This window comes from Pygocentrus nattereri, chromosome 8, assembly GCF_015220715.1.
Source record: "Pygocentrus nattereri isolate fPygNat1 chromosome 8, fPygNat1.pri, whole genome shotgun sequence".
NCBI classification, from domain to species: Eukaryota; Metazoa; Chordata; class Actinopteri; order Characiformes; family Serrasalmidae; genus Pygocentrus; species Pygocentrus nattereri.
The window spans coordinates 16,183,972-16,208,795 of record NC_051218.1 but is presented as its reverse complement, the minus strand read 5'-3'; the positions used below and the strand labels follow the sequence as shown (position 1 = coordinate 16,208,795).

General features: G+C 38.6%; 1 protein-coding gene across 2 annotated transcripts; it reads right to left on the bottom strand.

Annotated features, from left to right (window-relative positions):
* Window positions 1–209: 209 nt before the first annotated feature.
* Window positions 210–20,110, bottom strand: tlx2 (T cell leukemia homeobox 2). 2 transcript variants are annotated; one of them, XM_017704032.2, is made up of 5 exons: window positions 19,097–20,110; window positions 10,319–10,556; window positions 1,135–1,315; window positions 750–859; window positions 210–586 (listed from the first exon to the last, which is right to left on the bottom strand). In XM_017704032.2, exons 1-4 carry the CDS (start codon window positions 19,575–19,577, stop codon window positions 785–787), a joined length of 975 nt encoding a protein of 324 aa, XP_017559521.1. In that variant the 5' UTR covers window positions 19,578–20,110; the 3' UTR covers window positions 210–586; window positions 750–784. The 2 variants fall into 2 exon arrangements, with proteins under 2 accessions (XP_017559521.1, XP_017559522.1); XM_017704033.2 differs by lacking the exon at window positions 750–859.
* Window positions 20,111–24,824: the final 4,714 nt, after the last annotated feature.

The following is a 24,824-nucleotide window of genomic DNA, read 5'->3' as shown; positions in this document are numbered from 1 at the left end:
CAGTGTCTGGATGGGCATAGGTCAAGAGCAACAAAACACCCTGACATATCAGGTTTTTTATACCCATCTCATTGAAATACTTCTACAAACAATGCACTGACAAAGGAAACAGCTACAAAAGAAGCATATTGTTGGTCTCAGTCATGTGACTGGACAGGTAACAGATGTTCTGACTGGGACACAGTGTTAAAAGAAAGCAAGATGCAATATGATTTTGTTAGAAGTCACAATCATGTTTAATATAAAACGGCTTTAAATGTCATGTCATGAAGGAATACATAGGGAGCGCGTCCGTAATTGCTTGCAAAGTTCAGGTGAAGAAGGAGGACTCCAGCTGGACAAAACCGACAAAAGTCTTCAGCCCCTGTGTACGCGCAGGAGACGCGGTCAACATGCATCACAAACACATCTTACAGAGTTCAAAGCAAAACAACAAGAACAAACGAGTCACTGGCTGCGTCGGTCTGGCCGATGCCAAACGGCACGTAGACAAGCAGCCGTCTTGATGGGTGAAATTCATCATACAGCTCCGCGGGGTTTCGGGTCAGAAGGGACAACGCAGTCCCGCCCTCTGTTAGACAGGCAGCTGAAGGAAGAGGAGTGAAAACGGAGGGTGAGGGATGAAACAAATGACCGGATTCAGGTGGGAACAACAATATTTATCAGCAAAAGGAGTGTGTTTGTTTTTTTTTTCTGTTACAGTCCATTTGGGAATGAAGAAATGCACAACATACTCATTTGTCACTGACCTCCCCCACATTTCTTCCCAGCCAGCATTATCTCATTACAAAGAGGAAGCTGAATCCACACCATCATTGAAAATAAAGCCTAAATTCTTTCCATGTATATATGTGTGTGACTGGAAAAGAACACAAAGATTGAGACTGCATGAGGTGAGAATCTCTGCTAGAGTTTCACAAAATAAATATGTTTTTTAACTTATGGCTTAGAATAAAGGCTCTTGAAACCAGTCCAAATGAACGTGGCTGAGATCCACCCAAAATGTCCCCCCCTAACTGCTGTCCCATAATCCTATTACACCCTGACTATAAAATCCTTTTTCCTTTCTCATTTACAAACACAAATGGCAGGCGTGGGTCAGACCACGGATGCAACTGAGGTGACGGAGGTCACCTTGTTGTCCTCTGCCCAGGGCTGTAAGTTTTGCAGAGCGTAGAGGGACGAGTTGTGGAGGCAGAGAGGGTCCGGCTGGAGGGGTTGGCTCAGGGTCTTCTGGAAAGCCTCTTGCTGGAGCTGAAGCATTAAACGGTTCGCCTGCTGCCTCTCCGCCTCTCGCTCCTCAGCCGTCTGTCTCCTGAGGACAGAGAAAAAAGGAAAAAATAAATTCAACTTTATCACAAAGGTTAGTTCAAATCCACAAGACAGTATTGTCATTTTACATTTAGCACAGCATGACACAATTTTTCTGACAATCCTCATAAGTCAACTGCAGCTCTGATACGTCTGAAATATATAAACAGTAAAAAATACTGTAGATCAGTGAGCCCATCTAAAAAAGTAAGATATAAAATACAACACACTGAAAAAAGCGTCAATTTCAGTATATTATTTTTATTAAGCTTCCATGTTCTTCACTGGTGGAATGTTTTGATGAATAAAGCATCTGAGAAATGTTATGGCCAAAATGTTGCACCAAGAAACGCTTTGGAATCTTTAAATTAGTGTGGAGACTTTTTTTTAAGTCATAAGCACAACATATACTCATCTGATAATTAAAGTTCTGTGATTTGTAAAATAGTATATAGTATAACTTGCCTGAATAAAATGGGTTGCTGGGGCGGTTGATTATTATTGTGACTGTGATAAATTATGACACATTATGTCATAATATGCTTTTATGAGCATGTTTATATCATCAGTACTTAAAGGACACTGGCCGACTGCATGTTTGATTACTAAGAGAGCAGAATTAGGCCTGTTTAATTGGATTTACTTCAATGCAGGTTGTGAAATGTGAAATAATAATAGTACTTGTATTCATAGTCTTTGATAGCAAGTTCTTATAAGTGTCACTTTTTGCCTGTTCCAGTTGTCTCCCAAAAAAAAATTATAATGATATTGTGATTCTTGTCATATATCATAAAAATATTGCAATATCATGATGTTACATTTTTGCCATATTGCCATAGATGCTACTAACTAAAGAAGTTTAATTTCAAAATACTGTATATCCTAACAATTTTAAATTTTAAGTTTTTTATAAAAGAGTACAAGCTGATGTATAATGGGAAACATTTGTATTACTCTTAATTAAGGTGGTATTAATCACAATATAGCACAGATATTTTGTCAAGGTGAAAAGTTCACTTGTATGTCGATGATGAAAAGAATTTTCTTGAGAATAATGTTTGAAATATAAATGTTCAAGAATGAAAACTTCTTTAACCCCTTAAATTGATTGCCAGGGGGTCTAAAGTTTTATTACACAATTCTATAACCAAAGGATGGCTCAACCAGTCCCTCTAGTTACTGAACTGAAGCCTAGGATTTTAAGGGGTTAATTTAAGGTTTAAAGTTTGAATGAGGTATGCATAAATTTCTTTTTAGCAATGCCTTTTGTAGAGACAATTAACAACAAGGGCAACTAACACCTAGAAACTTTCTAACTAAAATTATTTTAAATGAATACAATTTTAAATCAAATGTTTATACACTATATTTCCGAAAGTATTTGCTCATCTGCCTTTACACACATATGAACTTGAGTGACATCCCATTCTTAATTTATAGGGCTTAATATGATGTCGGCCCACCCTTTGCAGATGTAACAGCTTCAACTCTTCTGAGAAGGCTTGCTACAAGGGTTAGGAGTGTGTTTATGGGAGTTTTTGACCATTCTTCTAGAAGTACAGTTGTGAGGTCAGTCACTGATGTTGGATGAGAAGGCCTGGCTCGCAGTCTCCACTCTAATTTGTCCCAAAGGTGTTCTATCGGGTTGAGGTCAGGACTCTGTGCAGGCCAGTCAAGTTCTTCTACACCAAACTCGCTCATCCATGTCTTTATGGACCTTGCTTTGTGCACTGGTGCGCAGTCATGTTGGAACAGGAAGGGGTCATCCCCAAACTGTTCCCACAAAGTTGCGAGCATGAAGTTGTCCAAAATCTCTTGGTCTGCTGAAGCATTAAGAGTTCCTTTCACTGGAACTAAGGTGCTGAGCCCAAATCCTGAGAAACAACCCCACACCATAATCCCACCTCCACCAAACTTTACATTTGGCACAATACGCTTTGCATTGCGCTTAGTGATGTAAGGCTTGGTTGTAGCTGCTCGACCATGAAAACCCATTCGATGAAGCTCTATATACACTGATCTTGAGGTAATCTAAAGTCCACATGAAGTTTGGAGGTCTGTAGCGATTGACTCTGCAGTTGGTGACCTCTGCACACTATGCGCCTCAGCATCCGCTGATCCCGCTCCGTCATTTTACATGGCCTACCACTTCATGGCTGAGTTGCTGTCATTCCCAATTGCTTCCACGTTGTTATATTACCACTGACAGTTCATTGTGGAATATTTAATAGCGAGGGAATTTCACGACTGGACTTGTTGCACAGGTGGCGTCCTATCACTGTACCATGCCAGAATTCACTGAACTACTGAGAGCAACCCATTCTTTCATAAATGGTTGTAGAAGCAGTCTGCATGCCTAGACACTTGGTTTTGTATACACTTGTGGCCATGGAAGTCAGTGGAACACCTGAATTCAATGATTTGGATGAGTGAATGAATACTTTTGGAAATATAGCGTATGAGTACACTTATTCTAGTAGTTAATGATGTCTCCATTTTTGAAAAGAGCAGTTCATTTGTAGGGTATTACCCAGTCATCTTCTCTCCATAAGGAATGGATCAGTCAATGGAAGGTGTGTATTGAAGGCATTTGCAACGGACCATATGGCATAATCTTTTTTTGTTTGGTTTTAATCTTGTTTGTACAAGTACTGAGGCAGTCTGTGCCATCTTGTACTTATTTGACATTGTTTTTATAGGAACATTTTACTGGAAATTCATTTACACCAGGTCAGGTATAACCATAGACTTGACCACTGAAATGTGTTCAGGATTAAGATCTCAAAGACAACATTTCTGAACATTGTCAACAGCTGGAAAGAGCTAACTTAAGGTCTCTCCCAGAAACTACCTGCGGGGAGAGGATACCAAAGAAAAATGTAATGTAATGTAAATATGGACGCATGTCATGAATCAGTCGTTAGTAAATCTTGGTCAAAGGCGGTCAGCCTTGCTGGGCTAAAATACTGTAACGTCCATGCCAACCTTTTAGCTTCCTTGCCATGCCAGCGCCCATTAACCACCCATTATAGCTAACCGCATCACTGTAATGTGATTGCTCACTGCTCATTTGATGGCAGGCTTGTTGCCCATATGGTACACAAATACATGCTTTACTCTCAGATGGTTAGATACATATGGCAAAACTAGCACGTGCTTCATTACTAGTTTTGCTGTATGTATGTAATTGCTTTATTACATGTGCAGATTTTCAGTGCTTCAAATGCACATCTGTATTATGTGAAGTGTTAATCAGCTAAGTGTGAGGGCAGCAGGGCCTGCCAGTATGAGGAGGAGACAGAGAGGTCATAGTTCTTTAAGCAAATTTGTGGCGCCTCTCATTTAGTCCAAGTATATTTGACCTTGGTGCTGTAACACAATCCTTTAGGTAAGCAGCTATGGGCCCTTACAGAGAAAAACACAACCATTTAACATGTGAATAAAGTTTTTTGCACACTTATTATTTTTCACATATGTATAATAATTTTATGCCATTTAAACACGTACAGGTTAAGGTGTATTCTAACATGCTTCACATGTGAAATACATGTGGCTTCTCTGTAAGGGGGTGAGCAATATGGCAAGAAAAAATATACTCCACTGAAAGTAAAGCTGCATAGCCATCTGTTGTTTTTTTACATTAAAAATCTACTTTACAATTGTTCTCTAACTAATCTCACACCTCCTCTGTTGTATTTTCAAACATGATTCCTCCATTCAAAAATAAATAAATAAAAAGAGGCAAATAACAAAATATTCAGAAGTACTTATGATACTCATCTGATAGTTAAAGTCATATGATTTGTAAAATGTAAAAAATTGAGTTTTATTTCTACGTCTTAAAGCTAAAATGGATGAACATTTATATTAACAACCTAAAATATATAAATATAATTAGCTGCCTGAATAAAATGGGTTGCTGGGGTGGTTGATTAATATTGTTACTGTGATAAATTATGACACATTATGTCATAATATGCTTTTATGTGCATGTTTATATCATCAGTACTTAAAGGACACTGGCCGACTGCATGTTTGATTACTAAGAGAGCAGAATTAGGCCTGTTTAATTGGATTTAGTTCAATGCAGGATGTTAAATGTTAAATAATAATAGGACTTGTATTCATAGCCTTTGATAGCAGTTCTTATAAGTGATATTTTATGTCTATTCCAATTATCAAATTCCCCAAAACAAAACTGACAATGATATTGTGATACTTGTCATATATCATAAAAATATATTGCAGTACCATGATGTTACATTTTTGCCATATTGCCATAGATGCTACTAACTAAAGAAGTTTCATTCCAAAATACTGTATATCCTAACAATTTTAAATTTTACAAGTTTTTTATAAAAGAGTACAAGCTGATGTATAATGGGAAACATTTGTATTTCTCTTAATTAAGGTGGTATTAATCACAATATAGCACAGATATTTTGTCAAGGTGAAAAGTTCACTTGTATGTCAATGACGAAAAGAATTTTCTTGAAAATAATGTTTGAAATATAAATGTTCAAGAATGAAAAACTCTTTAACCCCTTAAATTGATTGCCAGGGGGTCCAAAGTTGTATTATACAATTCTATAACCAAAGAATACCTCAACCAGTCCCTCTAGTTACTGAACAATACAGCTTAGTGTGCAATAAGCCTAGGATTTTAAGAGGTTAATTTAAGGCTAAAGTCTGAACGAGGTATGCGTACATTTCTTTTTAACAGGGACCAACACCTAGAAACTTTCTAACTAAAATGGTTTTAAATGAATACAGTTTTAAATCAAATGGATATATGAGTACACTTATTCTAGTAGTCAATGATGTCTCCATTTTTGAAAGGAGCAGTCCATTTATAGGGTACTACCTAAGCTTCCTGTCACAATAATGTCAATGGATCAATCAACAGAAGGTGTGTATTGAAGGTATTTGCAACGGACCATGTGGCATAATCTTTTTTTGTTTGGTTTTATTCTTGTTTGTACAAGTACTGAGGCAGTCTGTGCCATCTTGTACGTATTTGACATTGTTTTTATAGGAACATTTTAACTGGAAATTCATTTACACCAGGTCAGGTATAGCCATAGACTTGACCACTGAAATATGTTCAGGATTAAGAGCTCACAGACAACATTTCTGAACATTGTAAACAGCTGGAAAGAACTAACTTAAGGTCTTTCCTAGAAACTACCTGCGGGGAGAGGATACCAAAGAAAAATGTAATGTAATGTAAATATGGACGCATGTCATGAATCAGTCGTTAGTAAATCTTGGTCAAAGGCGGTCAGCCTTGCTGGGCTAAAATACTGTAACGTCCATGCCAACCTTTTAGCTTCCACGCCCATTAACCACCCATTATAGCTAACTGCATCACTGTAATGTGATTGCTCACTGCTCATTTGATGGCAGGCTTGCTGCCCATACAGTACACAAATACATGCTTTACTCTCAGATGGTTAGATACATATAGCAAAACTAGCGTGTGCTTCATTACTAGTTTTGCTGTATGTATGTAATTGCTTTATTAATTGCTATATTACAATATTACTGTATTGTGTGGTGTTGATCAGCTGAGTATTTTTTGCACACATCACTTATTATTATTTTTCACATATGTCTAATAATGTGTAAATAATAAGTATATGATGAGATTTGACAAGTTGTAGCAAAGAAAAATAGCTAATACTGCTGCTATCAAAACGTATAAAATATCAAATAAAAATATCAAAAGCATGAGTTTGATTTTATGCAGCATTTCACCCCTCATAAGCGCTTCTGTCCTTTAGCTTCTCACATTTCCAGAAGTATATTGTAGATTCAAAATCAAAAAACCGAAGCCTCCTACATTTTGGAACTTACACCAGTAATAAAGTTCACTTTTCTATACAGTTGTATGCAAAAGTTTGTAGACCTTTGTCCAAATTGCATGTTCTGTTGATTTACCAAGTGAAAATAAGTCAACACATTCTCTACAGTGGCATTTTCGAACATTAAAGTTGTGCAATAACTTACACAGGCCACATTTTATGTTGTACTTTTTCTCACTATGTTATAAACTCCACAAATTAACAGTAACTTTGCATTAAAATGTGCAGATGTTTGATCTCTGTAGAGGATGTGTACTTAGAAAATCAACAAAACGTAATTTGGTCACGGGTGCCCAAACTTCTGCATACAACTGTGTTTCTATTTATTTTCATTTCTCATTGTTCTACCAATAGCAAAGTATTTCACAATGAATGTGAAATTACGGGGGATGCTTCATGAAAACCAGTGAATAGTGAAGGGACACAAAATATTTCCGATAAATTCAGGAAAAAACTGCCGACTAATTTCAAGCAGCCAACAGCTCGTCCAGCTCTTGGGTCAATGAATTAGAAAAGGAGATGTTATTGAGTTGACACGTCAAAATGACCTTAATCAATTTAAATTCCTTAAAGGCCATGACTCAGCTTCATTATAAATACATCAACTTCAGCAGCAGCTCTCCTGCCCTCTGCAGCTCGCTGATAAAAACCAAGGTAAGTAAGCCTGCCCTTAATTAGATTGCACACTCATTTGTTCTGAAAGAGCTAACAGCAACAGGTATATTGGATTAAAGAGAAAGGATGGACATGCACTCAATTATTCAGACCTATGGGCTCCATAATGCACTAGAAAGCAAGTTTCGACACAAGCTTTTAAAAGCGGCAGCACTTCTGCTTGGTCAAGGAAATTGGTGTCCAAAGAAAATGAAAGGGAAAAAAAATATTTAGCAGAGCTAAGCAAAACCAAAGTGTTTGTTTTACCAGGAGGCATGCAATGCCCTCTTCAATGAATCTCCCTCTTGGCTGAGTTAGAGGGCTGGCTTGGTGCAAAAATACAAGCATTTACTGCCAACAGGAGATCAAGCTGATAGATCCCAAATTTTAACAAATGCCTGCAATCTAAAAGCTCTAGTTCTTTATTGTTCACAAGACAGGCTACATTTGTGTCCTGCAAGCCTATTTTCATGCATCAAATTAAAGTTTAAAGCAGCACTTTGGTGATTTTTAGAGTGGTTTTACTTACATCAACTTCACTGCACATGGTCAGGGCTCTAAATGGCTTTCTTACCATAGAGAGCCTGTGGAGGTGTTTGATTCCAAAGACAGTGTAAACAAAGAAATTACAATTTCATTTATAGATTCATGTCATCACTGGGTCTTGGAGTTGCCCTGCTAATTAGCTGCTAATGGATAACATTCTTTTAACTTTTCAAGATAATAGCAAATTAAGTGCAGAGTTTACCTTTACATGGGAATATGTGTAATAAAGTGCTATGAGCGCTTTCATTTGAATGTTACTCTACTGGTTGTAGAAGGCACAGATTTCTGAAAAAGTGATAGTAAGCTATAATTGCAATAATCTATGAATCTCTTTTAATATTAAAGGCCTAACAGTAATATTAAGATACATTGTGACAATGCTTAGTAAGACAGGCCAGTAGCTGTGATGGTGCCTCTACAGCTGGGACATTGATCACTGGCTGTGCATAAAGTCTGTAGTATTTACACCCACGCCAGTGTAGTAAGTGTGATTCAGTACTGCATGTATTCCTAGCTGATTTAATAATGTGGTAAAATGTAGCAAAATCACATGTAATGACTTAATGATTTCCAAGGTGTAATATTCCAGCCTTGGACCAAGAACCAGAGACAACGTAAGCCATAAAATCTCTACGCTTTGTTCTGCAAGAAAAAAAATGTATGATAACTACTTCATTGAAAGTAAAACTGCATAACCATCTGTTGTGTTTTTTACATGAAAACAAAAACAACTTTCCAATTCTCTCTACTGCTCTGTTGTATATTCCAACATGATTTCTCCATTTAAAAAATAAGTGAATAACAAAATACTTAGTTCTTATGAATATTGGACAAGCAAGTAGGTTTCAGGAGCTGATAGAGTAACAGTCATTACTAAAACAGCCCTTAACAAACGCAGAGATTTTTTCAGTAGAAAAAATAAAAACTGTAGGAAAGCTGCCGCTTAAACGTGCTCAAAATTATTTAAACAATAGATTTTTATGTATTATATTTATACATTTTCCTTTCACATTATGTTTAATTAAGCTTCATTTTAAAAAGCAGGCCACACTGATTTTGTTCATAAAACAAGTTCATCACTAAGACAGAGATATCCAACCATTAAAAAGAGGCAGAATATTTACACTTTTATTTAGTGCAAAAAAAACTGTCTAACAAAAACAAAGACCCTGAAAAGTTTTATTCTCTGCATATATTATAAATTGTAACTCAAGTGTACTATTCAAATCATCACATCTCTAAATACTCTAGAAATGTATTTTTGTTCTAGTAATAAAAACGGTACATTGATGTGAACTGACGTCACTACATTAGACTGTACACTGTAAACTTAATTAACTTTGCCTTAAAAATCTCACAAACACATTGTCCTGAAACATTCAGTAAAGTTACTTAAGATGTTTAAGCTTAAGCAACTTTACATATGAGTTATAAATACTTTCTAAAGTTCAGTGCACACTTCTGAGGTTAACTCCTCAGTCATTATGAATGTTGTCCCCTGAGCTGTCAGGGCTTTACTTTTTATGTTGAATTTATCACGCGATCAAGCTATGACACAAATGAATATTTAGCAAAAATAATTGTATTCCTAAATTATAAAAAAAATAAGAGTTAATTAACAGAAACCAGCAAAAACCGAATGCTGGGAAGCTTTTTGGGCAAAAGACTGTTCAGTCTGTAGGACCAAATGAACTGAATTGAACTAGATTTGCCTCATAATAAAGGATTAGACCAGAAGAGCCCGTGTGAGTAGAATTGAATGAGTCATTTTAATAAAGGTAAGCCAAATAAATAAATAAATAAATGAATAAATAAATAAATGGAAATGATCTTGTTTTAATGATATTTAATTATTATGTATCGTCTATCCTCAGTGAGGGCTGCCGATGCACTGAGCTGCGGTAATGAGCAGAGCTGCTCTGAAGAACAGAAGACTTTCTAACCTCCATTTTGTCCTCCTGTTCTGGAACCAGGTCTTGACCTGCGCGTCCGTCATCTTCAGCGCTTTGGCGAGTGTCGCGCGCTCCGCCGACGCCAGATACTTCTGCCGGTGGAAGCGCTTCTCCAGCTCGCAGATCTGCACGCGGCTGAAGGAGGTGCGCGGCTTTTTCCGCTTGGGCGGCGTGCGGTTCTGGTACGGGTGACCGATCCGCCGCGTGACGGAGAACGGAGAAAGCGCGGCTGCGGAAGCAAGACGGACACTGTGAGTGACCGCTGACCATCACATTCACACAGTGACACTGAACACGGTCATTTACTAACACCAGTGAAGTCCGACATCGAACAGACCAAAAACAAAACTGCTTTGGTCCTTCACTCGCACTAATAAACACATAAACAGAGTAATAATCTCATGTAGCTTCAGTAAGGACAGCTGCTGACTTCGCTCTTCCTGATTTGTGAATCTTATGAACACAAATATCTTTCATCTTATTTTCTTTTTTTAAACGAAGGCCTGTTACAAATATGAAATCATTTACCTGAACATTCCTCTCCTCATTCACTCCATTAGAACTCCTGGCATAATACTGTCATTTTGGCACTTAGTAATTGGTTGTATGTTAACAAATGTAAAAAAAAAAACAGATTATTCCTCTGTTAATTTATTATGATCAGCTCCTAATTTTAATATTAGCAGAGAACTTACTTGTTAAGTTATTATACATAATATAATTTTGAAACAAATTGTGGTCTTAATATGAGTGAACTGTGTTCTTTACCTTCAAATAAATGTTCAGATAAAAGTGAAAAAATTCCTTAATTGTAAACTAAGTTTTAGAGCCTATTTAAGCTTGAACACTTCTTGGCAGTTTCAAAATATAAGGTAAATCTATCCCTCAAGCATTTGACAAAAAGATAAATAGGTCGACCTCAGATTGGTCTACCTGGTTTAAGTGGTCATTGGTGTCTTTTGATTTTTTGGCAAGACAAAATGATATTTAAAAAAAACAAAGTTTTAAAATGTTTGATCTTGTTATTGAAATATTTCTCTTGAGGGCTAAATCATCCATCCCTATGGGCTCAGCTTTGGCCCATATAGGCCACACTTTTGGTGGCTTTGCTTTACGTTATGCCTGTAACTATGTGCAGCATGTGTAGTTATGAATTCATATTAATTAATAGCACAAAACCGTTTTTTCTTTTCTGATATGCATATTGAAACTTTGGGTATCGGCCAAAACTGGACGGACATTACTTCTTTAAAACTATTAAACATGAAGCACTTCACTTAAGATGGGCATCTAAAGGCAGACTATCATACTGAAACTATTCAGATGACCCCACAGGAAGAAGCACACAGCTAACAACATCCCATCACAGTGTGCGTGCTATTTCAGGCTAGGTTTATTATAGGATTGGATCAGATTTGTTCCAGTTTTACCTTCGATATCCAATCTAACATTTCTGCTGATATTAGCCTGATACCAGTACCCATCGATGGTATTTGTAGTACTTGTGCGTCATTATTTTGGACCTTCTGCTGTTGTAGCACCATACATTTTCTACTGGGGAGAAGTAAGTTTCACAGAAAGGCATTAGTGTTGCTAAGAAAGGATCATTCCAATCAGCCTTAATGTAAATGACGTCATGCTATTCAGTGGTCAGCTTCAATTCATTGTTAGCCACATTAGCAGTTTTGGTCAGCTATTTCTAATGGTACTCAGCTAATAACTCTGTGGTGCTGGGGGGGTCTCACATGAGACTGTGAAGCTCTGCAGATATTTCAGCAGATGACCAGACATGAGCAGATCTGCTCTGCTAAAGGCTGATGGAGTCAGTCAGTCAGTGCTGCACACTAGAGCAATAGAGGGTAACTGATATTAGCTTAAGCACATCTCAGCCTGGGGTCTTGTTCACACCATTTTGCATGTGTGTCAATGTGTATGCATGTTATGTGTATATGTGTGTATGTGTGTGTGTGTGTGGGGGGGGGGGCTGAACTTGTGCAAAGAAACAGCTGTTCTTCTTACCTGTACACTGATATGATATGACAATTTTAGGCAAATACAAATTACTGACATTTCCATGTGCACATGTTATGGTGTTGAAATGTCAGAAATGCCTGAGACATTTTTTAGGTTTGAAATAAGCTTTTGGCCTAAAACATTTTTGGTAGGGAGGTTTATGCAGGCTGAATGAATGAATGCATGAATGAATGAATGAAGTATCAAAGCTTTTTTTTTCTAAATTCACTAATTTTATGATTAAGAACATTACATGTAAAGATGTGTAGCTTCTCTGGTCATTTCAGATAAGAAATAAAATGTCAGTATTTGCATAATAGACATTGTCACCCATGATTTATATCACTACCATTGCAAAAAATGTTTAGTTTATATTTTTTATAGTAAACTCTTTCACTTCAGACCACACTATTTACATAACAATCACTGAATTATGCTGAATTTTTGAAAAACTGTAGAGTTCCCCTTTAAATGGCCTAAATGGCCATATAAAAACATCATATGCTCTTTTGGAATGAAGGCTGATTGATGTGTGGTGGCTGATAAATACATACAGTGCTGTACAAATTCTTAAACTGTTTAAAACCATTTTGCAAGTACATTATATAACACTAAAATACAAAAAGACCATAAATACAGCAAGAAGCAACATAAATTCTGTATTTAAAAAAGTAGTTGATATCTTGTGAGCTAGTTAAAAGATTGTAGGTTTGGTTCCTGACTTCTCTGTGTGCTGCAGCCATCGTATGAATTTTTTAAATTCCATCTCCAGCACAGATGATTTAATTTAATGTGACTGACGAGCCAAACCAGGTGTTAGTCGATAACCACAAATAATACTGGGCTTCCTTAAGGAGAGGTCTGGCAATGGTTAAACTAACACCCTGAAATAAAATCACCACTTTTAGTATTAATGTTATTTGTATTTGTTCTAAAATTAATGTTTTTTCTTAGCAAATAAATGCCATTTGTCCACTTGAATAGCTTTTTTTAAAATTAGTTTCTCAGGAACCATATACTTTATGTACAGTACTGTAGCCTGTATCTGGGGTGAAATGGCAAAAAACATACTTAATGTTTAAAGAACTTTCACATAATTTAAAGGTTCTATAGCCATTTTTAAGGCTTTCCCCTTAAACCGTACCAGACAAGAACCACTGAGCTTCTTGGTAATCTATCATATTTGCTTACTTTTAAAATCAAAACTACATGGTGTTTACTTTGCCTGTGCCCCTTCAAATTCCTTCATTATCTATTCTGAAAGAAAACTGAAAGTAAGATGTGATAGATTCTGTACAATTTCCCACAATGCAGGGACAATGTGAGAAAACTGTCAATTCAAATTAGTGAACTAAGCTGTTAATCTGAGTTTTTTCAAAGCATCATTTCTCTCTACTGGTTACATTCATGAAGTAGATTTACAGCATTCAAATATTCTGTCACATCTGGCACCAGAATCCACCCATTCAACAAAGCATCTTCAGAGGAGCCTGCTGAGACTGCAGCTACAAGTGAACCGTATTGCGTGTCCATTTAATATTGCTAACTGACATATCCAGATGTAGCATGAAAATGAGAAATATCTTTTGAACAAACCAAGGTGATGACCTTCATCTTGAAACAAAGCCCAAAGGTTTAGTAACTTGAGTCCTGTTGACCTGAAAGTGCGAGCAGCTCATGTGGAAAAAGACAGTGTGCCTGGTTTGGTTCCACTGGCAAGCCAGTGTACAAATAATACCCTGTTGGACTTCTGTAAAAGTCTTTTCATGGATACACTAAAGGATCCTCTGCATTCAGACACGCTCCTGTGTAACACAAGTTCAGCGTGCACTCCGCTTTAGGCAGCCAGGGATCTTTCACATGTTCACGCTGGTCGTATTAAGAGAAAGGACATGAGGGCAGACACTGGATCTGTTTTGTTATAATGAGAAATTGAGTCAGGTGTCCACTTATTTCAGTCTGGCCTTCTTTCTAAATCTAAAGAGACAAACAAACGAGAATGAAATCATTCTTTCTTTAATTGCATTATTCACTGGCGCCTACTAGTGCAATCTCGACTGTGCTTTTACTTCCATCAGAATATCACAGTGTCCTCATTAGTTCACTGTCCACCTTAATGGAAAGGCAAGCCAACAGGCCTGTGATGTGATTAAAGACACAGTCTCTTCATTCCTGTGCATAATTGTGCCTGATTGCTTTTAATTAAAGCATTGAGTTTGAGTGACAGGCTGTCAAGGTCATGACATAATCAATCTGATATGAGAGTAATGCCCTATTACACTAAAGGAGGACTCAAATGATAGTGGGGTAGCAGCTGAGGCTGTGCTGAAAACAGCAACAAAAGTCTGCAAAGGTAGGCAACAGAAAACAGCAAAAATACAGCAGAACACAAAGACATTTTTTCCCATTTTTTACCCAATACCCCAATAAAAGCAAAAAGAGCTCCATATAGCACTCAAAACAAAACAAAAATATCATAACATAATAGCAGAACCTGCTATATAGAACCTTTTTTAAATGTTCCTTAGGGAACCACATACAACAGGTCTTCTATCATAGAGGAGAACAAAGAACCATTTATGCATTCAGGAGGTTCTTTAAGTTGTCATGGGTCAATAACCAGTGCTTTTCTGAACAACCTTAGGGTTTTACAGTCATATATTGGAAATCTGTGCACAATAGGATGAGAGTAATGTGTTAAATCTGTGCCGAAAACAGTCTGCAAAAATAGTCAGCAGAAAAAAAAAGCAGTTTAGTAATTTAGAAAGAAAAGTGTTTAACCTTAACGCTATATCCCATCGACTTTTCAAAATGTGTCCACAATTCAAACAGTGACATGAAAACAAATCCATTCGGAGTGGGTTGATGTAGAGAACCTTACCCACTCTGATTTTTGACAGTGGTGGTGATAAGACCCAGGGGTCAACAAAAATATAGTCATTTAAATGAGTATATAAAATGACGAGTAAATCTACATGTGTCTTCTGAGCCTTCATATGTTTCATATGTAAATGCCCTGCGTGTACCTCTCCGTCATAAATGAATACAATTTGTATGTACTTTCTGTGAGGGAGCTTTTCAGGCATTCAACGCTTTGGGTGTCTGGTTCCTGTCACCACCGCTGTGAACAATTCTGGTACGTTTATCTAGAACAGCGCATTTCATATTAATCTGCTCTGAGTGATTTTGCGTTCACATTTAGGACATTTTTAAAAATCTATAAAATTCCCCTTTAAACTTCACGTGTTTGATCTGAACATAATCCCAAAACTTGGAGCCTTTTTTTTTTTTTTTAACCAAAATCTACGGCTGAGCGGCGAAGACTTGCTATTAGGTCACCAAGAAGCCCTCACTTGCCTCCAAATAAATAAATAAATAAATATAGAGGAACCAAAAAGCTGGAGCCCTTTCCGCCGAGCCAGCAGGGACAGTTCTAAATCACATGTCGCTGTAATAGAATTTAGCGTGGGCACATCAAAAAATCAGCCCCTGCCTCAGAGAATATGCGGACAGCAATAAAATCATTTATACGTGATACCACCTTCATGCGACAGTGGCTGCCTTCCCCGCTGCGAATATTACCTTTGTAGCAATCTAATAAATATACATATAATGGATCCAACGGAGGGGGGATATTGAAATATAACATGGGCATTTATCGCTATTTATGCTCGGTGAGGCAAAACAGAATGCGCTTTTAAATTTTCCCCCAGACTAGGGAATTGAAATATCGAATCAAATAAAATAATTGTCAGGGAGGGGAAGAAGCATAAAGCGTCCGCGAGCGCTGAGCGTTTCTCCCGTTACAGGCGGTGTCACCATGACTACACGGCCTGCTCTCCCCTTCACCAGCGTTTGTATTTATGGCTGAGTAAGATGATTATTGTCGTTTAAGATGGAGCGCCGTCCACATGCAATTTCATTTCCCCTCCTGTTCCTCCCTCGCCGCGCTATCTGCTTACGGATATCGCCTCCGCTCGCGCTGCAGCCTCCTGAGCCACGAGGCCATCTGTAACATTCACCGGACCCGCTGATGGAAAAGTGGCGAGGAGAACCGACACGAGTTCTCTCCAAGGGTCTGTGTGTACGAACAAAGCGGAGAGCGATAGCGCAGGTGTCGACGGCGTGAAATGCTTGGCCCCCTCGCATTGCGTATTTTCTTGCTGAGTCTATTTTAAGGATGTTTAGAGCTCATCTGATGGTCTAGGCTGTTAACACCGTGCGGTAAACGACGGCTGAAAGAATAAAGGGCGCTGTGAGGTTAAGACCACCTCTGTTTATTGGCTGGAAAGAGACTGATCTGTTTATGCATTTCCACGCCATAATAAACTCGCAAACTGCCGGGGAGTCAATTAACAAAAAAGGCGCGCGGTGTTGCGTTTCAGTCTCCACAGACCGGGATGGTATGACTGGACTGTGGTGAATATGAGGTCTCAGACTGCAGGCCTTTACTCTAACACCTGATGGGAAAGGCAGACGTGAGACTGAGCAGATGGAGAACACATTACTGAAAATACACAAACGATCTACCGAGTTCTGGCATCCTGAAAAACACCCTCTAGGTGTGATTTAATTGGAGACTGATTGGATGGCAAATCTGTAGTAATATTCTAAATTACTTTTAGGGGATTCTTACAGGAATCATGTATATATGATGGTAAAATAGTCAGAAATCTGAGGAATTGTGTTTTCACTGTGGACTATTTTGCCCTATATATATATATATATATATGTGTGTGTGTGTGTGTGTGTGAGTGTGTGTGTGTGTGTGTGTGTATTACACTGAAATTAAATTAATATATGTTTTATAGACGTATTACTCACTATAATAATCATATAGTTCCTTAATGTATTACTGCAGTTCTTTTACGAAAGACAAAAAGAAAGAAAGAATCATCGGGTCTGAATGTGCCTCGCTTATATCTAACTTTAAGAATCCTCACGTTTTGAAATCCACATATACACCTAGTTGTGTTTATTGGCTGACTGAGAAGCCCAGTGGTGTCCAATTGAACATATTTTCCACAACACACAGCAGTCGAGATAAAAGCCAATGTACCATTGCGCAACTCCAGAGCCATTCAAACACACGGCCAAGATAAAACATATTAAACGAGTGGCCCAAAGTGACTATGAGTAAAATTGATAAGCATATTTACAAAAGAGCTTTTCCAGTTGACATATCATTCTCTCATTTTAATAATGAATGAGAATAGAGCGGCTTTGTGAATATTTAATGTGGAGAAATCCATATTGCTCTCCATGTTCATCTTAATAAGGGTGACGTCATTGCTGAGGTGAAGTCGTGCTGGCCGAATGCAGACTGTGGCCCACTAAAGAGAGAGCTATTGCTCTTAGCCCTACTGCAAATGTTCTAATGCTGGTGCATTTAGACTCGTTGTTGTTTGTGATCAGAGTATATTTCTAAACAAGTAGGTATATTACTGTATTATGCACTGCTGGTAGGCCTTGACTGTAGGAATTGAAACCTGTGTTTCAGTGTTGTCTTTTAAACCTACTCTTCATCTGGTATCTCGTTTAGAGCAATTACACATTTTGCTGTGCAATATTTAGGTCAATGAAAAATCGAGTCGAGTTAAGATGGCCGGACAAATTCGTAATTTAAAAGTAATATAAACCAAAAGTGCACAATGTAATTGAACACCAGCTCCATGAAAATGAATCTGAGGTTTTATTTTCTCATTTTAATATTTACAATATGGTGAGTCTTAATATAATGCATTATAAACGCATTATAAATATTCTGTTACTGTTACTATGCACTATAACACTTTCTGACCGTGTTTTTATTCTTATTATTATTTTATTTTTATTTTTTCAGAAGAAAAAAAAATGTCCTTTCTTCTTATCAGTCGTATATGTGCTTATCGTCGTGTACCGTGTACATTGTGAAGCATTTGGTGAATCCGCGCGATATTTAAATAAATCTGCAAATAATCTGCAAGGCAAAGTCTACCAGCGCAGGAGGCCTAATTCAGACAGAGTGAAATACTGACCGCTCCAGGGTTCAACTCATCAACCACCAGGCATATAATCAGGTAAAAGTCACAGAGAAAAGGATGCTCTGCTTTTGAACAAAGGACATTTTACAGGGAGGGACAGAATAAGAACATTAAGGTTGTGTAAAAGTGGACAAACTGCTGTTCAATATTTATAAATGGAAAAAAGGACAAAGATCAAACAGAACAGGTTGTGTTGTGAAATCAAATCGAGCGCTTTAATTGAATTTATTAAAATAGACAGATACATATAAATAATAATGAGTGACAACCCCATAGAATGGGTAATAATCGTTTTCGCTCCGCATAAATTTAATTAATGCGCAAATTACACTTTTTACATTTCTTGAAACATGTATTAATTAATTTATTATTTTCCCTTATGTTTGTCTATTATTATTCATATTTTATTATTGGTCGGTTATTACTGGTATTATTTTGTCATTATTATTATTATTATTATTATTACTATTATTATCGGTAGTAATAGCAGCATGAGAATTATTATAAGTATTCCTGTCCTTTTCGTAATTCTTGATATTGCTGTCTTTGTTGCTACAGTTATTACTGCGTTATTACAGTGTCATTATTCATTTTAATATACTGTCATTTGCTCACATTGTTTCATTCTGCAGGATTCGTGTGAATTACTCCCTTCACCTCTCTGCTATGTGCACCACACTTCGTGTAGCATGACCTCAAAAGAAAAAAAGAAATAAATAAAACAAACCCTCACCAGTGAGTCTGTCCTTGGCGAACCTCCTGCTACTCTCCATCCAGGGGAAGGTGAAGCTGGACGGGCTGCCCATGCTGGGCACGGTGGGCACTGTAGGCAGTCCAGCCGCGATGCCCGCTGGGTGGGCGGCGGTTGGTGGATGGGGCGCGGGGGGCATGGGCCTGTGCGCGGGCACGCGGATAACTCCCCCTGCGTTCCCCGAGCTCACGTTCACGTTCATGTTCATGCTCACGTTCATGTTCATGTTGACGTTGTAGGAGCCCGCCAGGCCCGGCGCCATGGAGCAGGCCGGGCTGTACACGCCGTTGTAGCCGTTGGCATACACGCCGGAGGCCAGCGGATAGTCCGGCTCGCTGGCCCTGCTCGGCACCATGCAGCTGCTCGGCTGCTCCGTGTTGTTCAGGATCTGGTCGATCCCGAAGCTGATGGGCTCGTGCTGCTGGTGCGTTTGGTTCACCTCTTCGATGCCCGTGTGCTCCATGGTCGCGTCTCTCTGTCCATACAGCGCAAAACGAGCGCAGAGTTGTTCTGTGTGTGTTTGTTTGTTTGTTTATTTGTTTACTCCTCTCCTTCAGCCTTTCCAGTTAAATCCTCACTGTAGACTAGCAGGCAGTTTTCTGCGGAATGTTCGCAGCCCTCGAAGTGGGAGTCGCAGCCATTCGACGCCGTATCAGAGAGGAAATCAGCAATCAGAGCAAATCCATAGCGTCCGTCAGACACCCAGGACGAGCCGCGCAGCTGACATTATCCACCACCTTCTTGCATGTCGTCTGAAGCGGCTCTCAAAGCCTCTTTAGCACCTGAAAAAAGAGAGAAAAACCCCGGACTCTTCACTGACCGTTAAATCCGTGTGATGAGTTGCTAAGTTGGCGTGAAGAAACCTGGCGGCGTGTTGCGCAGCACCACAGCGGCGAGGCACATGGCCACTTCAGCACGGCCTGCTCATCTAAAGTGAACTGCTCGTCTTGTCTGCGCGTGTTAATTGCGGAAACCAGGACTGTCCTGTTCTCGCGCCTCCTGAACTGATTTTCTGCAGGTGAGACTCTCCTCCTGCCCAAACTGCCTCCCGCGCCAGTTCATTGGCTCCTGCACCGCTGTGCCGCCCGCGCCCTTCTCTTAAAGGGGCCGCTACCGCTTTTCCCAGGGTGAAGATTTTTCAAGGCGTTCTCCATTCAGTAACGGATTGGATTGTAGCTACAAAACGACACTGAATGGTAAAAATAATGGTTAATTTATTTTTTTCAGATATGCCTGGGAAAAAATAAGCGCGTGTTCTTCGCGAACGGTGAGCGTTATGTGCTTATATACATAAACAGGTGCGCACTAAATGTGAGCGCTAAGACCAAAAATAAACGTTAAACAATAAAGCTAATTCTGATAGAGAGGGCAAAGCGCTGCTGTAAAAAAAAAGATCATTAAAATATGGGAAACCTGTGCACTTGGCACGCGACGGTTAAATCAAAGGAAAGTGGATTGCGCTGATCTATGTGCTGGCCCGTGGGCTGTAAAGTGGAGGCTAAGGCTGTAGCGCAGCCTCAGTGGCCTTCAGTGATGCACGGGCTGATTGGCACAAATAATTTAACCTTTCTGCGCCTCAAGCAACGCGGAGGATCCTCCGCTTTCAATTCAATAAAAATGAAAAATGACGCATAATAAAACCTCAACACGGGGGAAACGAATTTAATATATCATCGTTTTATTACGCACTTATTTCAGCTTTCGCGCGAATAAAAATATTTCTCTGCAGCACAAACTGGCTAGGGGGAAGCATAAAAATCAATTTTGTGAATTCTAGGCTATATCAATAATAAGCGTTCCTGTGTGTCTCAATAGGAGGAGAACATGCTGGATCCTCAGTAAGACAGAACGGGGGGACATCTGAGGCTGGGCTTTTATCAACACTGAGCCATATTTTGCTTTTGTGTATACCAGGCCAGGCCTGGTGCACAACACGCAGGCCTGCCTACGGTCTTCTTCCTGATTGAGATTATTATTATGTGCCTGCATGTCCAGCCTTAGCATTGGTTTGGAGGCTGGGACCATCTTCACCACAATGCTCAGTTGGTCAGTTGTGTCTTCCATTATGAACAACGATTAACACCAAAATCATCTCATGTCTTTGATCTTGTCATCCCATGATTGGTTCAAGTAGCCATGATGTTTACCTGAACCTGCTTCATGCTTACGCTTATAGGCCCCGCACGCAGGCCCGGGCGCAACTGAACACCTAGATCTCTTCAAAATGATTATTAACACTCTTTCAGCTGCCACTTCCCTCCTGCGTGCTGGGTTTTAACTCAATTATTATCTGACTAAATGAAAAGCAGAAAAAAAGAGCTCGAGCCTGTTTAAGCCGTGTTCCTCTCTTGCTCTGTTATTGACTTGAATTCAATTTCAGCAGAACTGTGCACCACGTTCTGGAGATGTTTTCGACATCAGTGGATGCTAAATACAATCCATTTTTCTCGGGAAGGCAAATGGTATCGACTAATTCGTTTATGTTGCAATTATTTTGAATACTAAGGAGCGCTCGCATTATTGAAACTGACAATTCGCGCCTACCTAACTTGTTTCATTTCATTAGGCGCCGCGCTCTGAACAGTCTATTCTAAAATCTAACTAATTACTGCCCTGTTTACACATGAAGCCGAGCGCTGCATGAATCAGAATTGTTTTGGATGTGAGTGATGTTACAGGCCTTTCTGAGATGTTAATGCCGTAACCAGGCTCAGTAACCTCCCTCAGAGGTCTTCGTGACAGGCCTGGCTGTCTGGATGGCTGCGTTCTTAGTTAACAGAGCTGCTTGTTTGAGCGCTCTCTCTATTAACACGATTTTCTCCATAAATTTGCAGCACCACTCCCCTAAAAGCTCCATATAAAGCCCTCAGCCGGCCGCCCGCAGGCCGTGTCTTGGCCAGCTAGTGGCGTGTAGAGAGTCTGGTGATGAATCGTTATCTCCAGGCGCTGAGGCTCGTCTGTGTAATAAAGCGTGGGCAAAGCAGAGACAATGCGAATTTGTCACAGATTTCCTGCCTTCGTTCAGTGACCCGCAGCCCTCAGCCGGCTTTCAGAGGCGTGCAGGCGCTGTGTTGTTTTCTCGGAGAAGAAGAAGAGGAAGGCGACTCGGACGAATGCCGATTACAACGCCGCGTAAAAGCTGCAATGAATCCGCTTGGTGAAGCGCTCAAGAGCTAAGCTGCGCAACACCAACCGCCAGCGCTGTCAGAATGATACAGCCAGACACCTGCTGGCTCACTTTGAACCGAACACTCTGAATATCAAGAGCAGCCACCCCTCCCCTCCCAGCTCCAGCGACCACCCTGTCAAAAAAATAAATAAATAAATTAACCTACATATTTCAAACAGAAAGACGAAAATATGTGGATAATTAGTGTATCTTACAACATAAATATAAGGAGTAGTTACAATTATTATTATTATTATTATTATTATTATTATTATTATTACTATTAGTATTATTATTGTTGTTGTTGTCGTTGTTGTTGTTATTATTGTTATTATTATTTCCACTGACCTGCCTATAACATATTCGTGAATTATGTAGCTTTGAGTAGCTCTTTAATGGTTATTATTATTATTATTATTATTATTATTAACAACAACATTATTAACATTATTAATATTGTTGTTGTTGCTGCTGCTGTTACTGTTGCTGATGCTACTGTTATTAATGTTAACATTAAAGAGCTATAGAGAGCTATGTGTTTCATAAAGATGTTATAGGGAAGTTATTAAGGAAGGTTATCATTATTATTCACAGTAGTAATGGTAATCAACATGAGTAATACTGTTCTATTTGTTTAGTAATTATCATTATTGTATTATATAACCTTTCAAAATACTATATCATATTTAATACAGTACACCACGTTTTCAAATATGCATGACATACAACACACTAAATGAACATAAACATAATATCATAAGTATTAGATTCATATTGAATATTACTAACAGTTTTATTAGGCTACTGACGTTGTCATTAATGGCGGCAGAATCCATTTAATAGTAAATTATTATTATTAGTAGTAGTAGTAGTCGTGGTGGTGGTGGTGGTGGTAGTGGTAGCAGTGGTGGTGGTGGTAGTAGTCGTATAATTGCTGTCTATTTGGTTTAAGCGCTGTATTGTGGCTTATATGAAGGTTAATAGTGGAAGTGTTCTGTTCAGTGACGCCGTTCATCGCCATATTTTGATCGAAGCTATTTTCTCATTGCATAAAACACCCATCAACAGTCATCAGCAGCCGTTAATCCCTATTTACCGCCAGTAATCCTCCAGAAAGAGACAGTCTGATGTTTTGCATGTCCGAAAGTCTGTGTTCCTCCTCACTCCTCCTCCTTTAGACCTATTCGTCACCCATCCTCTATCTCCTGCATTTACTTCTGTGTGTCTGTGAAGGGAACGGTTCGCCCCTCGCATGTGTGTGTGTGTGTGTGTGTGTGTGTGTGTATGTGTGTATGTGTGTCAGTGAGTGAGTGAAAGATGTGGATAACGCTGATGAGCCTGTCAAGCCCCCCTCCCCCCTCCCCCAGCCTGTTGTGCTTTCTCCTGTAATTAGGTTGAATTCAGAGCAGATTGAATTACTGTATTGTGCAGCGCGCGCTGCAGTCCTTGACTCTGGCGCTCCCTCGGGAGGAGCTGGCGCCTCCTCGGCCGATCCGGCGGATGGTGAGACGGTGAGGAGGAAAAGCGCTGAGGCGGACGCGCAGCACCTCCGATACGTCACCGCGTCATGCGGCCTGAGAGGAAGGTGTGTGAGGGTCTGAGAGGAGAGCAGAGCATCCCGAGACTCGAGTGCGACGCTCATAGATAAAGTGTTGGATTAATGAATTGTTTTATTCAGGCTGTCGATATGAATTCCGCGCTCAGAGAGGACTTTGGGGAAAGGAGGAAGGCGGGAAAAAGAGAAGAATGAAAACTTCCACTGATGATGTAGCCTAGTCTGTCAGTGAGGTCTCCACAGCGTTTATCTTTATTTATTATTATTATTATTATTGTTATTATTATTGTTATCGTTATTATTATTAGTAGTATTATTATTATTAATAATAATAATAATGATAATAATAATAATAATAAAACATTTGTTGATTAATTTTGTCCTAATATAGCCACTGTCATTCACTATTATTGCAGAAATAATGCTGCACATGTTCTTACAAAGTTTGAGTGGCTTTTTAATACTTCTCGCAGCTTGTTTTTTATTATTTTCTTTTTTTGTTTTATTGATATTGGGTGTATTTGTGTGTGTATGTTTGTTTGTTTGTTTTTGTCAAAGCTATTGAATTTATGGTGAATTTATGGTGAATTCTATACGCTGAAACGTAAAAGTAGAGAAATCTTACATCATGTGAAACATAAGTGACAAATTAAATTTAAATATAAATGTAATTATATTATTGATCACTAAATCGATATATATATATATGGATGTTAAAACAGCTTTTGTTAATGCTTTCTCTGAAATTTAGGTTTTCAATAAATGGATAAATAAATAAATATATATATATATATAAACAATGTATTTTTTAATAATAAATAAATAAAAATAATGAATATAAATTAATAAATTAATTCATACATATAAAATAAATAAATAATACATGAAGATAAAGAGTTCCTTTGAACAGAAAAAATAAGATTAATATAAGCAAAACATAATTAAACATAATAAAAATAGTTTTTAAAATATTACTATTCGACGTA